General features: G+C 45.4%; 1 protein-coding gene across 1 annotated transcript; it reads right to left on the bottom strand.

Annotated features, from left to right (window-relative positions):
* Positions 1–4,568: 4,568 nt before the first annotated feature.
* On the bottom strand, positions 4,569–15,655 carry LOC118084548 (dentin matrix acidic phosphoprotein 1). Its single transcript, XM_035114170.2, has 5 exons — positions 14,793–15,655; positions 11,615–11,685; positions 10,949–10,996; positions 9,614–9,964; positions 4,569–7,920 (listed from the first exon to the last, which is right to left on the bottom strand). The coding sequence occupies exons 2-5, from the start codon at positions 11,675–11,677 to the stop codon at positions 6,049–6,051; spliced, it is 2,334 nt and encodes a 777-aa protein (XP_034970061.2). The 5' UTR covers positions 11,678–11,685; positions 14,793–15,655; the 3' UTR covers positions 4,569–6,048.
* Positions 15,656–17,031: the final 1,376 nt, after the last annotated feature.

Genomic DNA, 17,031 nt, shown 5'->3' with positions numbered 1-17,031 from the left:
GGACCAGCAGGCAAACCACCTTAACCTCAGTCATCCAGGAAGGATGCCTGATGGTATAAATACTCCAGCCCGCCACATCCAGAGGCAGCTCACCTTCTGTGATCCCCAGAACAGGTGGAAGACAAAGCCGACTTTTAAGGTTCCTCCTTAAAAACATCTTTGACTTAGGAAGTCGTAACTCCTCAAGGAAACTTTGCTACAATAATCAGACTGGCTGTATTTTCTCGCTGCACAAACTCTAGGGCATAGCTTTCCAGACTGTTGTTGTTGTTGTTGTTGTTGTTGTTGTTGTTGTTGTTGTTGTTGTTGTTGTTGTTGTTACCCTGATGCCGCCATCACACACACAAAAAAATGTGATACCTTAAAGTTAGCTTCCCAAAAGCCTTGGGAGTGCAAAGGGCTTGTGTTAACTCCAGACACCCGCTGGAGCTCAAATATGGATGGTAAAATATGAGGGGAAGGCGAATGAGACTAAGGCAGCAATCCTAACCATGCCTAAAGGTAAAGGTAAAGGTACCCCTGACCATTAGGTCCAGTCACGGAAGACTCTGGGGTTGCAGCGCTCATCTCGAGGGAGCCGGCGTTTGCCCACAGACAGCTTCCGGGTCATGTGGCCAGCATGACTAAGCTGCTTCTGGCGAACCAGAGCAGCGCACGGAAACACCATTTACCTTCCCGCTGGAGCAGTACCTATTTATCTGCTTGCACTTTGACATACAGACAAGCTGGAACGTGTCCAGAAGAGGGCAACCAAAATGGTCAAAGGCCTGGAAACGATGCCTTATGAGGAACGGCTTAGGGAGCTGGGTATGTTTAGCCTGGAGAAGAGAAGGTTAAGGGGAGATATGATAGCCATGTTCAAATATATAAAAGGATGTCATATAGAGGAGGGAGAAAGGTTGTTTTCTGCTGCTCCAGAGAAGCGGACACGGAGCAATGGATTCAAACTACAAGAAAGAAGATTCCACCTAAACATTAGGAAGAACTTCCTGACAGTAAGAGCTGTTCAGCAGTGGAATTTGCTACCAAGGAGTGTGATGGAGTCTCCTTCTTTGGAGGTCTTTAACCAGAGGCTTGACAGGCATATGCCAAGAATGCTTTAATGGTGTTTCCTGCTTGGCAGGGGGTTGGACTGGATGGCCCTTGTGGTCTTAACCTTCTCTTCTCCGGGCTAAACATACCCAGCTCCCTAAGCCGTTCCTCATAAGGCATCGTTTCCAGGCCTTTGACCATTTTGGTTGCCCTCTTCTGGGTCCTGAAGCATCATCTTTATACCTAAAGACTGTGAGAATATTTCCTACTCCTGACTCCTAAGTCTTCCTTCTAGAGTATATAAATAATATTTCCCCCCCTTACACAACTAAGCTCCGTGTAGATTATTGTAGAAGTGCTTTCTACAAATTTGCATCAGGACTCAGTTCTGGAAAACGCCCCCCCCCCAATCTTTTCTCTCTGAAAACATTGCTTCTTTTGACAAACTTATATGGAAGGTTTGCACAGCAGATCTTCAATTCAGCCCGAAAGCAACAGGCATGATTCTTTTGACATTAAGCAGCAGTGCCACTTGCTGGCCATTAAAAAGCATCACAGTTTATTTTCGCAGCAGCTTCTAGGACAGCGGTTGCCACCAACAGACGTTGGACTACATTTCCCATCAGCCCCAGCCAGCATGGCCAATGATCAGGGATGGTGGGAATTGTAGCCCAACCAACATGTAGAGGACAACAGTGGTGTGTACAGGCTGAGGAGAGATGGGAAGAGCCATTCCTGCAAGGGTTGGGAGTGTGTTTTCAATTGGCTTGTGAGGAGCCTACCATTTGCCACCTTTTGGGAAGAGAGGTCTGTGGGGGTGCTTTTCTGGCACACATGCTGTGGGGGCCCTGCATTGTTACGTGGTCTCAGGCAACAGCCCGGGTCCTGCCCCTTCTTCCACAAAGGCACAATTCCCTGGCTGCCAGAGATGCTGACTTGCACCCAGGATTGAGGGGGCCTGACATGCAGTGTGTGTCATCATGTGCACGACGCACGATGCGTGTGTGTGTGTGTGATGTTATGCATGTGGCACATGCACAACATTGCATCATCAGGACGAGGCTGAGCCGAGGGCCCAGTAAGGCACAGCTTCAATGGCTGGTGGCTCCTCCTCTCTTGCCCCCTTCCAGCAGATATTGAAGGGTCTGAAGACACTTCAGCCCTATAGACAGGGCCGTCTTACCCATAGGTGCTAGTGGTGTGGGGCACCCGGGCGCCGGCCTCCCAGGGGCGCCAAACTGAGAGTCCAGGGCCCGAGAGTTGAATCTGGGGAAGAGCCCGCCTGTCGGTCGGAGTGCCATATGTACATAAGTGTTTTTCGTGTGGCTCTGCGCCACGAGTTCGGGGGTGACCAAGCTAGTGAGATGCTGAGGCAGCCGGACAGCTCCACCCTCCTGCACGCCTGGGACTGGGCAACCCGGGGGAGGGGGGCGCCAGGCAGATCTTTGCACCCCGGTGCCGCATATGCTTAAGACAGCCCTGCCTATAGAGTTGGCGCTAGTGCTGGCTGCACACCCTGGGGAAATCTGCTGCAGACAGCTATGATGCTAGGAGTTGTTGGGAAACCCCTAATCCCCTCAAAGACCTACAATTTCCAGAGTTCCCTTGGAAGCAGGGTGGACTGTTAAACTGCTCTGGGAACAGTAGCTGAGGAACATCAAGTTAAGCTGGAAAAGTGTAAAGGATTGGGGGTGCTAAACTGGAGACGGTTGTCAACAAGACCTATGCAGCTCTGTCTACCCCTGGGTTGGCTCGCCAGAAGAGGGAGCAGCTGGCCTGTTTATTGCTACGGCATTGTACAGCAGGCAATACTCTAAGCAGTAGTTCCAAGTCCAGTGGTTGTCTGGTGACACAAACAGACATGCTGGCAAAGTTCATTGGGTTCAGGCCCAGATATGAGTTTGGGGGGGCTGGTAACATAAGCAGAAGATTGGACGTATTCCCCAATCCAACCCCTGTTTGCAAGCTTAACAAAATTTGGAGATTCAGAAGAAGCAGGTATATGGCTGGATTGGATATACTGGGCATCATGTTGCTCTCAGATACCCCCTTGGTCCCAATGCCCCCTGGCCCCAAATATTGTACAGTGGAACCTCGGTTTATGAACACCTCGGTTTATGAATTTTCGGTTTATGAACACCGCGGACCCATCTGGAACGGATTAATTCATTTTCCATTACTTTCAATGGGAAAGTTCGCTTCAGTTTATGAACGCTTCAGTTTATGAACAGACTTCCGGAACCAATTACACCCATGCTTCAGTTTATGAACGCTTCAGTTTAAGTACTCCGCGGACCCATCTGGAACGGATTAATCCACTTTCCATTATTTTCAATGGGAAAGTTTGCTTCAGTTTATGAACGCTTCAGTTTAAGTACCCCGCGGACCGCCTGGAACAGATTAATCCACTTTCCATTACTTTCAATGGGAAAGTTCGCTTCAGTTTATGAACGCTTCAGTTTATGAACAGACTTCTGGAACCAATTGTGTTCATAAACCGAGGTACCACTGTATATTTATATTGAGAGGGTTTAGCTTTTGGGGAGGTTGTGGGGGGGGCTGTTATTTGTTGTCTTTTATCTCCACATAAAAACTTGTCACACTCCTGCTTCTGTTCTCTGAAACCTGCACCCCACAGGCAATATATCAAAAATATTCAACAGAGATGTATTAAACCAGGTAACTAATTTTTTCCTTTTACCTTTTAAAGTTCTTTATTAGGAAATACAGAGTTATGTTGTTGTTGTTTTAATTTAGGACCACTTGTATAAAAAAGGTATTAGAAAATAGCCCACAACATTCTTCCAATACAGCTATACATCTATTACAAAAAATTACATACATCCTGTATTAATTATACCTCTGAGGCTGTGTGAACAACTTATTGCACAGGCATGTGGCAAATATCTTCTTTGCTTTCTATCTGTGCAGTTGCTACAGTTAACAGGTGTCTTTTCATTACCACACAGGTGCATACTGGAGCTGGCTACTATATATTTGGAATCAGTGTTTGCCCTAGGCTGTGCATGGCTGCGTTTTTTTTTCTTTTGTACAAGCAATGGAAAACAGGTCGTCCTTTAGATCTCTCATTCCTCAAGAACCCGTCTTGTATTTGGGGTGCTTTTGTTATTCAAATGAAATTTGGGAGTGTGTGTGTGTGTGTGTGTGTGAAGCCTTTTTGTATGTGAGCAACTTTGCTGCATAGAAAAACCAGCTCCCTCTTTGTCCTCTTTAAAAACGAGGCTGCATTGGCACCAAGGAAATAAACAGTCATGCATACATTCACCACGTTTAAATAGTGGAAGGAGCAATCATGCTATAAGGCAGAGGACCCACCCTAAAAAAAAAATCAAAATAAAATAAACTCTACTCTCCAAACAGCAAAAAATAAATGCTCAAGAATGAAATATATTCCTTGTTGTCTCTTCAGTGACGTCACAGGAACTGGCCAATTGATGCCAGTAACAAGGCCCAAGCAGCATGCAGACAAGCAGGGGATTTCACTGCTGTGGGGCAGGGGCTAAAGTAAGCTCTGCTACGTCACTACTGACCTAATTTCTTGAATCGAAGGAACACGATGTAGGGGCTCTTAAAATGTAGCTGAGGTTCATAGTGGAGATGGTTCCCCAAGTACTTTACTAAAAGTCCTTCTTTTGAATGGAACAGGCATCAGCTGCTACAGTGAGAACCTATTCTGGGAATTTTATTTTGCTAATACTGTGGACTACTGTTTCCGATAAGACTATGCTGCGGTCTAAACTGCTGAGCCTCTTGGGCTTGCCAAGCAGAACATCGGCAGTTTGAATCCGCGCAATGGGGTGGGCTCCCATTGCTCAGTCCCAGCTTCTGCCAAACTAGCAGTTTGAAAGCATACCAGTACAAGTTGATGCATAGGTACCGCTGCGACGGGAAGGTAAACAGTGTTTCTGTGTGCTCTGGCACTCATCTTGGTCCTCTGTGCACCAGTAGCGGTTTAGTCATGCTGGCCACATGACCCAGAAAGCTGTCTGTGGACAAATGCCAGAGGTAGCCCAACCCCCACACATGCTGGATAACCCTGAAATTACCCAGACCCCCAGTTGGGGGCTGGGAAGGATAAACGCCTAATGCCTGAGCCAAGGTCTCCCTACATCTGAATCTTAATAAAGTTGTGTCCTGTGTCATTATTCCGCTCGGGGGCTGCCTGGGGTTTTGGGGGACTCTGCCTGACCGCGCAAATGCCAGCTCCCTCGGCCTGAAGCAAGATGAATGCCACACCCCATAGTCACCTTTGACTGGACTTAACCGTCCAGGGGTCATTTGCCTTTACCTTGCAAGACACATACACAACAGCCCTCCAAAAATTCAGTGGTAGCGGCAGAAACAGATTGCTAGGATGGGGGTGAGGAACCCCCTTTCAGATGTTGTTGAACTCCTAACTCCCATCAGTCCCAGTCAGAATGGCAAATGGGATTATGGGAGTTGTAGGAGAGCAACACGGGGGCAGCCCCAAATTTCCAACCTGTGTGCCCGGCAAGTGCAGAGCTTGTCTGAGGCCTTGTTAGAATAAAATTATAAACTCAAACAAAAATGCAGCTGGTCACTGGAGGGGCCCCTCAAGCCCTCTTAGCCCTCCAAGGCCTGAGGCAAGTCTAGCCAGCTGTCCCCACCTCTGCATGGACCTGCCCTGTGTCAGGCAAAATTCCTGGTGGCTTCCACTGTTCTGAGGTGTGTTGAAATATTTTAGTCCCCCTCAGAATTACTCAGGTGTTTTACCTGAGGAGGAACCTCAACATTTGCTTTGACTTGTGTTTTAGATAGAATTCCGTGGCAACTTGGTAGTGTGTCAAACCTCACGTGGTTTGTTCTGCTAATCTTACTCCTCAGATAGGATCCATCTCGAATTTCACTTTAAGTGAAATTCAGCGGTGACTCTAATTTCCTGTCATCAATATTCACATTGCTAAAAATGATAAAATAAATTAAAAGGTGAGCTCGCATCTTGACCTCAAAATATTACGTAGAGTTTTTAATGCTTTAATACCCATCCTGGCAATCGTTATCATCGTAATCGCTAAAAGGCTTATTATGATAAATGTCAAGCATTAACTTTCGGCTTTCTAGCTCCATGCTCCTTGACCAGCTGTCGTCTTCCGTACTTGCAGAGCTGCTCTTTGTGTCCTCTCTGGATTGGCTGGATTCCCCTTCTATAGAACGGCTGTTCTCCTCGCCTTTGGATTCACTGCTTTCTGTTGATCTGCTCTGCTGGCCTTGCCATTCTTCAGACCGGAGAGCATTCGAATCGCTGTCTTCACTGCTGGCGCTGTCTTGGGAATCTTTGCTGCTCTCAGACGATGCACTTTGAGACAACCTGCTGTCACCCTGGCTGGATTCATCTGTGTCCTCGGATGATTCTTCGCTCTCTTCTGTAGATGTGCTCTTCTCACTTGATCTGCTGTGTTGTCTCTTAAACTCTCTGGATTCGCTGCCCCTTGGTGGGACTTTCCCTACTTCTTCATTAGAGTCACTCTCCTGCTCTTTAGATCTGCTAACACTGGGTTCATCTGATTTGTCGCTTATCTCTACAGATTTTTTCAAAGTCTTCTCATGGGAGCCCCTGCTGTCTTCAGTGGATTCACTCTTTAAGTCTTCTGCAGATGCAGTGTCGTCATCTTCTCTAGACTGACTGTTCTCATCCTCTCTAGACTGACTAGCCCTGAGTTCTCTGGACTGGCTATCTGCATCTTCCCTGGACTGGCTGTGCACATCTTCCTTGGAGCGACTGGGTGCATCTTCCCGAGATTGACTGTACACATCTTCCCTGGACTGGCTGTGTCTGACTTCCCTGGATCGGCTGTGCACATCTTCCCTGGATTGGCTATGCGCATCTTCCCTGGATTGACTGTGCTCGGCTTCCCTGGATCGGCTGTGCACATCTTCCCTGGATTGGCTATGCGCATCTTCCCTGGATTGGCTATGCGCATCTTCCCTGGAGTGGCTGTGCTTGGCTTCCCTGGATCGGCTGCGTGTATCCTCCCTGGATTGGCTATGCGCATCTTCCCTGGAGTGGCTGTCAAAGGTCTCTTTGGACTGACTGCGGCTGTGCCCTCTGGATGAAGGCTTTACAGCCTCTCTGGAATGACTGGTTGCATGCTCTCTGGATCTACTGGGAACATTTTCTGTTGATTGACTAATGTCTTCTACAGACTGGCTTTCTTCTTTGGAATCAGCACCCTCCTCCTGCAGGGACCTTTTCTCTTCAGGACTGTGATCTTCATCTGAATCAGCATCAACATAATGGTATACTTTCCTGGCAAACTGTTCCACTGATTTGCTGTGATGTTTGGCTTTTCTCTGCCCATTTTCTCGGCTGCTTTCCTGGCTGCTTTCTTTTGAATGGACATCTCCATGAAGCATGTGAGAATCACTGTCATGGCTCTCAAAGATGTTTGGGTCATCTCCTTGCATTCCTTTGTCATCAAAATCATACCTATCCTCTTGGCTGCTGCTGCTGTAACTATCACTTCCTTGTTTTTTGCTATAATCAGTAATTTGGTTATTCTCTTTTTCAAGGTCTCTGCTCTCACTACTGCTGCTACTGCTGCTGCTACTACTACTGCCATCATGGCGTTGGCCGATAGCATTGTCACCATCTTGCTCCTCGTTGGTCACCCTAGTTTGCTGATCATTTCCTTTGTTTGGAGTTACAGTGTGTCCATGAGTGGCTTCCTCGTTATGTCCATCATCACCACTGGCACCCTCATCATTGGTCAGATCACTTCCTCCTTTCCCCATGAAAGTATACAAGACTTGATCAGGGGTATAAAGCATGCCATCATTTTCAACATCAAACTGCTCTTTGGATTTTCTGATATCACTGTGGTCTTCGCGAACCTCATTTTGATCCTCCTATAGAAGACGACAAATGAGAAGGGGGACAAAACTTTATTATTTCACCTTTTTTTAGAGTTTCAAAGGCCAAGTGGCACTCTTGCTTCTACCCCAACAAGCACCTGTTTTGCCAAAAAGCAAGGTGGTTCTTTTACAGTGAGATTCAGAAGCAATACAAAATACACAAGTGAGAGAGAAGATTGAAGGTTTTTGTTCTAAAACAGCAAGCAATGTATTCATATCAAGCAAGCACTTCAATCTGCCACTTGGAAGCCCTCAAGAAGCGGAGAAGCGGCTCCCCCAGCCTCAGTTTGCACAGCCCTGCGGCCGATGAGTCTGTGCACAAGCTTCAGAGAAACTCTGCCCAAACCGTCAGATTTTATAGACAACCTGTGTAGCTTTCAAGACTGGCTACGTGCAGATCATCCATTAGCCACCCCCTCTCAAGGCCTCACTTTCTCAAAACATGTCAAACATGAGAGAAGGTACCAAGTACTATCCTTCCAAACTGATAAGGTAGCTGGGGGAGGGGGTTGGGGCTTCACCTCCTCGCAATGTTCCCCAAACATCAAAGACTGTTCTCAAAACATTCATATTAGAAAATAACGATGAGAAGCCAAAATACATTCCATCAAAAAACTCAACAAGAGAGAGGGAGGGGAAAGGAACAGAGGCGGGAAAGGCTCCGTGTCAGACCTCTAACTCCTCGATACATTTTGTCTTCCGGATACATTTTCCATACGGCACCATGACACAGCGTTTTGCTGCTGTATCTATCAAAATGTTACAACTGCATGAAAATGGCCTCCTAAAATTCTCCACTCTATACTTTCAGGCAGTGAAATTGGGAGCAGGGTAGGACTGTGTAGCTCAACTGACTTCCACCCAGGTGAGTTGCTGCAGTATACCAGGATGGGGTGGGAGATGGCAAGGTTGCAAGGTTGGCACAGCGCAAATACAGCAGAGCAGTCAATCTGGCGTTCCTGCTGGCGTGTTTTCACCGTGCCAACCACACCACTGCCATGCTGGTGTGCTGCTGTGACTCAGCCAGATGGAGGTCAAGGCTGGGTGGAGAAAGTAGCTGTTAGTATGTAGAGAGACTTGCCAACTGGGTAGGAGAGAAAGAAAGGTAAGGCACAAGAAACTAGAGAGGAAAAGTGAGGCAGGAACGTCACTGGGGAGTGAATCTATTGAAGCGGGAGCTGTGATCAAACATTATATGCAGGCAGGTGAGTCTGGAGCTAAGTGCTGGAGCCTAAGCTGCAAGGGACAGCAGAGGATCTAGGAGCAGCAAGAGAATGAGTTGCAGTGGGAACATCACCTTGCTGTACCACACGGGCAACACCAATTCACCAAAGAGGACTCCACCAATAAGGAGGAGTCTATAGGAAAGGATTATCTTATATTTGAAGGGAAGTTCGTTCTTTTATAAAGCTTTGTGAACTTTGCTTGCACAGGTTTCAGACTCTCATCTGAAGGTCCTGTGTGAGTGTCTGGAGGCAGTTGGAGGATGGATGGCGGCTAACAGATTGAGGTTGAATCCTGACAAGACAAAAGTACTGTTTTGGGGGGACAGGGGGCGGGCTGGTGTGGAGGACTCCCTGGTCCTGAATGGGGTAACTGTGCCCCCGAAGAACCAGGTACACAGCCTGGGAGTCAATTCTGGCTACTACAATTCAAAGGTTTATATGGTAACCTTTTAAATACCTACCAGAGATGTTCCGTCAGCAGACTGATCATCAGAACTGTCCCCATGGTCATGGTAGTCCTTGTGACCTGCCCATTTCCTCTGAACTGTCTGGTGGTGGACTCTGAAATAATTGCTGTCATCATTGTCCCGAGTGATCCATTCATGGTCATCTTCTGAAGAGCTCTCTAGGCTTCCACTGGAAACTTTCCTGATGAAGTTCTTGCCTTCACTGCTCTCATGGCTAGTGCTCACACGTTCACTGGCATCTTTCCTTCCATTTTCCATGCTTGTGCTTAGCCTGCTCTCTGTATCTTCGTCACTAACATCTGTGGAATCAGCTACCTCATTCAAGCTTCCTTCCATTGCTGTAGCCTGTACAAAAAGATGGACATTAAGGAATGCCTTGTTGCAGTTTTGCTGTTGCTCCTGTTCTTATGCATTTGTTATATTATAGTACAGTGTTTCTCAACCAGTGTGCCTCCAGATGTTTTGGGACTACAACTCCCATCATTCCTGACCACTGGTCTTGCTAGCTAGGGATGATGGGAGTTGTAGTCCCAAAACATCTGGAGGCACACTGGTTGAGAAACACTGTTATAGTAAATGCCAAAATTAGTGTGGCTCCTATCACATGGGAGTATATCAGCCACCCCTAACGCTCCAGCTGTTTCATCCTACAACTCACATCATCCCTGATCATTGGCCATGGTGGCTAGGCTAATGAAAGTTGAAGGCCAGCAACATTTGGAGGGACACATGTGCACAGGTGTATTTCTATCAAATTTTGTGTGTTTGTGTGTCCTACTCCTTTGCTGGGCTGGCCCTATCATTAGGTAGAGCAAGGCAACTCCTGGGATTTTCTGCCTCAGGTACCATAATAACTTGGGTGTCCTTGAGTACTATGCATCTTGACTTTGGGAGGGACCACCATTTGCTGATCTGCCTCACACAGCAGAATGTATTGAGCCTTTGCCTCCAAAGATCTAAATGGAAGCTGCTCCCCAGCAACTGGTAGCAAAGGAAGACTTGCTTTTATCAAGGGCTGAGTTCCAGCTTGCTTCAGTGGTCATCTGTGGGCTGTGTGACAGAAAACAAAAGGCAACACTTGGGAAAACCAAGGAGGAGGGCAAGAAAGGCTGCCTAAATAATTATAGTGTGGCAGATGGCCAGGTGATTTCATCCATAGCACAACTCAAAATCTGAAGGAATTGTTTTTTGTTTGGTTGTGTTGCACTCAATGTAACTTGATGATCTCAAGTGGTACTAGGCAGAGTTCTTTCCTGTTTTTGACTCCTAAAATAATTTTGTAGCAGAATTCATCATTTAATGAAAGAGAAAGTACAATGACCTGCTTACCCAATGTTCCTCAGAGCTCCTGTGATGTGCACCTAGGTGCCTGGATACCTGGATATATTAAAAGAAGAAAAACATGAATGAATGAATGAATGAATGAATGAATGAATGAATGCTGTAGCTCAGGCACGTCCAACAAGTAGATCACTGGACATCTGTGGTAGATCACTGGTAGATCGCTGGCTCTCCCCAAAGAAGCTCAACAACTTTGGCTCCCCTAAAAAAGCTCAACATTTTTGCCCTGCACTCCCCAAAATGTGGCTTTCCTCCTCCCTAAAAGCAGGTCAACAACTTTGACCTGAACCCCTAACAAACGGGGCTTTTCTTCTCCCTAAGAAACTCAACAACTTCAACCTGAACTCCAAAAAACAGGGCTTTCCTTCCTAAAAAAAAAGCTCAACAACCTTAACCTGAACCCCACAAAAGGGGGTAGATCACTGCCAGTTTTTAACTCTGTGAGTAGATTGCAGTCTCTTGAGAGTTGGCCACCCCTGCTGTAGCTGTTAGAGAAATTATTCAGAAGAAAGTCAGCACAAAGGAACAAGCCAGTTGAAGTTACATGTTTTTATATCCTACTGATTTCAGCGGGTGAGCTGAGGACATACTTAAAACCAAACATGTTTAAAATGTCAGGGTTGCAATGCATTTTTTTTAAAAAAAAATACTTACAGGACGAGCACAGGATAGAGCCCACAGGGAGATAAACAAGAGTGCCATCCTCTTCATAATCATTTTAGTTTCTGTAACAACATCAAAAGCAGTGTGTAAAAATAGAGAGTGAGCAGCAACTGTATTGGCCATTTTTAGGTCAGAGATGGTAAAGAGTCCCTCCATCACTGCTCCTTTTCATCATGCTAGTGCCAGAGTACACACCTGGCTGGTTTATGCAGAAAGACCTAGACCAGGCTTGCTAAGGCTGTTGTTGTTTAGTCGTTTAGTCGCGTCCGACTCTTTATGACCCCATGCTAAGGCTAGTCATTTCTTTTTGCAGGGCAGAATGGCCCACTGCATGTTGCTAGCAAGTGGATTCAGCCCACATGCGGCCAGCTGCCAATTCCATGCCAGTTTAGAGCAACAAATCAGTGTTGCTTGCTAAAACTATGTATGATGTGCAACTATGCAACGATAGGGGGAAACCAAATTTGCATGTGCATTTTATTTTTTCCAGGCAATTATTACTTCATGTGTTTTGAGCACACAGGCTGCACTGGGGCCGGCCCACTTGTGAGGCAAAATGAAACAACCACCTCAGGTGGCAGGGGATCCACAGGGCCAGCATATCCTGATGTAGATCTTTATCCCCCCCCCCCCCCGTTCTTGATGTAGATCTTCACTCACCCCTTCTTTTCTGGTAGTGGTAGGGAAGGGGGCGTTGTTTTGCATTTGGCCTCAGGTGGCAAAATGTATTGAGCTGGCTGTGGTCTGCACTTTAAAGCACACCACATCTACAAACAAAACCGTATTTTGATAGAGAGGGCATGCCTGGAACTTTGTTTGCCAAATGTGTCCTCCTGCACATAATCTAGTGGTTGTACACAGAATGTTGACTGCATTTCTGAGAAGTTGAAGTAATAGGGTATATTTAATTGTAAACAGCTTTGGTTTTTTTTTAATGAAGCAGCATACAGGTTCTGCTGAATAAATAAAACATATAGAGCCATCATTGCTTTGTGTCCCACCATGCTTTCATAACACTTCAAACGGTACCCCTGAAAAGGCTGAGAGGGAAACAGAGAATCGGGACCCAACACCTGCATTTTTGTATGACTCATAGGTGACTCACTACACCCTGCCCCTAATAACTATGGAAATAGTATTTAAAGGATTGTTTAATAAATAAATTCCGTTTCCTAACTACCGGTACATGAAAGAAACAAGGGTATATCTCACACATCCACATAAGCACTCATAAGAACTAGTGTGGTGTAATGGTTAGAGTATTGGACTCGGACCGGGGAGACCAGGGTTTTTAAACCAATAAAAGAACCACTAAACACTTGTCCAGCAGTGCCTCTAATGATGTTTGCCCTATCCATTGACTTTAGACATAAACTTACACATTCCATGTTCAAACATATTACTTAACGTAACTTCTCAACTGAGAATATTGAGCGGTTGGCATAACAAGGTCCTGATTTGGGTCATTAACATAGTTAAAGAAAGGGGTTCCACATCTCTTGGAAGGTGTACCTATTTGTTATGCCTTTAATTGCCCTCCTGTGTTTAGTAAGGCGCTCAGACATTGCTGGATCCCAGGTATTATTTTCCCATATGTTCCGGGGTATTTCAGTCTGGTTCTTCCACTCCTGAGCTATTGCTAATTGTGCTGCGGTCAGTAGGAAGCCTACTAGTTCTCCGCGATGCGGTGTGGAGCCCAAGTCTATGTCCAAAGATAGGAGGGCTAAGGCAGGGTGTTTTGGGGATAAATTGCAGAGAGGGCGAACCATGTCTAAGTGGCTTGTAGAAACCTTGAGTGACTTGTAGAAAAGGAAGTAGATAAATGCAATAAATAAATAATGTGCCTTCTTTATTTTTAAGTGCTAAGCTTCTCTCTCTCTCTCTCTCTCTCTCTCTCTCTCACACACACACACACACACACACACACACAAAGAAATGGACAAGAATGATCCTAAGTCGCTTGCAACATGACTTAGTAAATTTCATGATTGAGTTGTATGAAATAAAGGGAGCAAATGCAATTAGGAAAGTAAAGCATTCCTCCAGGTCATTCCTCTTCACACAACCACACACAATACCTTTGTACAGTTAGATATAGATGCTACCTCCAAGACAACAACATTGGGGAAATGATTGCAGCAGCTCCAGATAAGTGATCACCTGCACACAGTATTCTCAAAACACATTGGGACTAATGATCCATGGATGATGGTCTATTAGAAGAAGGGGCACTTCCCCACTATTTAAAATAATAATAATTGGGGGTGACTGTCTATTATTGTCTCTGGCTCCTCCTACTGTTGGTCTCCCTGTCTTTTGCCTTACTGGTCCCAATGGGCACCAGTCACTTCTGTTAGTGATAAGTGTACATGCATCCTTGCACCGTGTTTTGAAGCTGCCCCTTTCCTTCTTAGTGCATATGTAGCATATAGATCTCCTATCACAGATTGACAATAATAATCACTACAGCTGGAACCTTTTGCATTGCCTGATAAACATGGAAGCCCAATCCTTTTGAATGGTGGCACCATGCTGGGATTCATCAAATGTTTAGATAAGAAGTGAGGAGATATCAGGAGATGATGCATAAAAATCAGCCCTAAACCTTGTTCAGCCAGCGGGGCCACACATATTTCAACAATAAATAATGGAAACCAGGTACATATTATTAGCAAACATGGCATTAATATTACAGAATTACAGAATAGTAGTGTTGGAAGAAACCCTGAGGGTCATCTAGTCCAACCCCCCCACGATGCAGAAATCCTGCTCATAGCTGTCCCCAGGCGGAAGTGAACCACCAACCTTCTGGTTAACAGCAAGACACACAGAACTTGTATTTTGGAGGCAAAGTTTGTAGGCAAGATTCTCCCAATTTATTGTTTCGTCTTCACATGCATCCAAATTTGCATTTTATAAAACACTCATTTCCATTGTTCAATGAGTATCAAAATGATTTAAAGACCCCTTTTGCATAAATCTCATAAACATCAGTTAATGAGAACAGGGACTTAACATTCTCCTTCATCATCATCATCATTCATTAATGCTTCCTCATTAATCTCCCACATCTTTAAGACTTCTCATTAATACAGTTCCAGCAGGTGCCCCCTGTGCTGGCTTTAACTCTTAACAGCATTGGAACAAGGAAAATAATTTAAGATTTTACCTTTGTGTTTGTCTCAATGAGGTTGCTGCAAGGTTTTCTTTTTCAAAATTGCTCCACCAAAGCACATCGGTTTGGGATCTAATTCTTGAACACCAGTTTTTGACATCTTCTTTGACGGTGCATGAATTTAAACTCTGCTTCAGCTGCAAAAGGACCAATCAGAAGCCTTGAGGAAGAGAGTGATGTCATGAGGTGTCATCAGGCATCCAGGCCGCCCCCGCTTCCCTTCTGCCTCCAAATGGACGTTTTCCCTAAAAATAAGATGTGGTTCTCAAAATGACTAGACCAGTTTGCATTTAATGAGGGATCTTGCTAAGGGTTCATTTGGATTTCTAAATTTATGCCACTTCTCATGCATGCAGGCTTATGAGTGTAAACAGTTGCAGTGTCACCCACATTTATACCCAGAGTGTTGTCATCCCCAGTCGGACTCACTTCCTGCTAATATATGTATTATACCAATAGACAGTTTGTACCGAAATGCTTCCGAGCACTGTCTTTAGCATAAAAAGATTTGTGGGCTACCATATCTTCTTGCCTTACAGCCACCACGTGGGAGGAACAGCTGCAACACTGAAATGAAACTGCTGAATTTGCCCTTTGCAGCTGTGATACAACAAATTGGCATGCTACAGACGCCAAGGGAGAGAAGCTTGCACCCAGCTAGGAGTTTCTTTAGCATGTCTGCTGTGACTGCTTAGGCCAGTGATGGCGAACCCATGACACACGTGTCAGATGTGACACGCAGAGCCCTCACTGCTGGCACGCGCCCCATCGGCCCATTCGCGCTGTTGTTGTTGTGTCCCCCCCCATTTGTTCTCCCGCTCCACTACAGCTTGTCTCCGCTGTTAAAACCCAGATCCTTTTTTGTTGTTGTTGTTGCTGGTAGCCAGAGATTGGTTTTTAACCCTTTCTGTGCTGTTTCTTCTGGCGCTTTGGCAGACGATGATTGGGTGTAACAGCGTTCATTTTTAACCCGTTCTGTGCTGGGTTTTTTGGCGCTTTGGCAGACTATGTCAGTGCTGTGTGTTAGTTCCAGCGAAGGTATTATTCGTCATTTATTTCTGTTCTCTTTCCCCCCCAAAAAGCGCAGCAGCTTTGGGGCATCCCCCCCAAAAAAGCAAAGCAACTTTTGCACACACACCCCCCAAAAAAACCCTCCAAAACTTTGGTCAGCAGCTCCCCCCAAAAAGCTCAACAACTCTGGGCACTTTGTGATAAATAAGGGGTTTTTGGTTTGGTTAGGTTAAATAATAAGTTTTTGGTTTATTAAATACAGTTATATATTACAATTACAGTGGTACCTCTACTTACGAATTTAAAGCGTTCCGAACACACATTCGTAAGTAGAAAAATTTGTAAGTCGAATCCCATAGGAATGCATTGGGAGAAAAAATTCGTAAGTAGAAGCAACCCTATCTAAAAATTCGTAAGTGGAAAAAAATCCAAGATGCATCCAAGATGGCGGACGGAGCTCCATTCGTAAGTAGAGTTATTCGTAAGTAGAGGTACCACTGTATACATTTTTGTTATTTAAACTATAAATATCATGAAATTATTATTTTTTCTCGAAGTGACACACCACCCGAGTTATTCTCGGTTTTTTGGCGAATTTTGACACACCAAGCTCAAAAGGTTGCCCATCACTGGCTTAGGCAGTGGAAGAGGCAAGCCGTTTTTCAATTTCAAACTGAAAAGTGGGTTGCCTCTTCAGTGTGTGGTAGACACAGTGCTGGATTAAACCCTGTGGAGGACCCTAGGCAGTCAAAATCTCGGGGGGGGGGCTCACAAGAGCGGCAACAAACAATATTTATGCTTCTACTCGGCTACTTGCGAATATTCTACTAGGATCTGGAGTCAGCAGGAACTTGCAACAAGCTAACTCATAGAAAGCTTCGTACCTGGAGGTTTCCGATTCATGCACTCTAGTGGAATACAGTAACATTGAACAAAGAAAGCTTGGTTGTTAATTTTCTTTCAAGATCAAATCAATATTATTTTGATCCGTTGTCACAGGGCCCCTAAAAGGAATGGGGCCTACTCTGCCTATCCAGCACTGGGTAAACACTTCAAAGGAATATTTAAATATTCCTCTTGTTAGTTTCATTTCTTAGAATTTTGAAGTGTCAGGCATAGCTCTAGTGGCTTTAGCCCAAACGTAGCAGAGTTTTCCTGCACAGCGCAGAAGCTAGTTGAGGTGGAAATGACTAGTCGGCTAGACGCAGAATAACTATTTACA

Source organism: Zootoca vivipara, chromosome 9, assembly GCF_963506605.1.
Source record: "Zootoca vivipara chromosome 9, rZooViv1.1, whole genome shotgun sequence".
NCBI lineage: Eukaryota > Metazoa > Chordata > Lepidosauria > Squamata > Lacertidae > Zootoca > Zootoca vivipara.
Note: the sequence above shows the minus strand (reverse complement) of the source record. Positions and strands in the feature narration are given on the sequence as shown.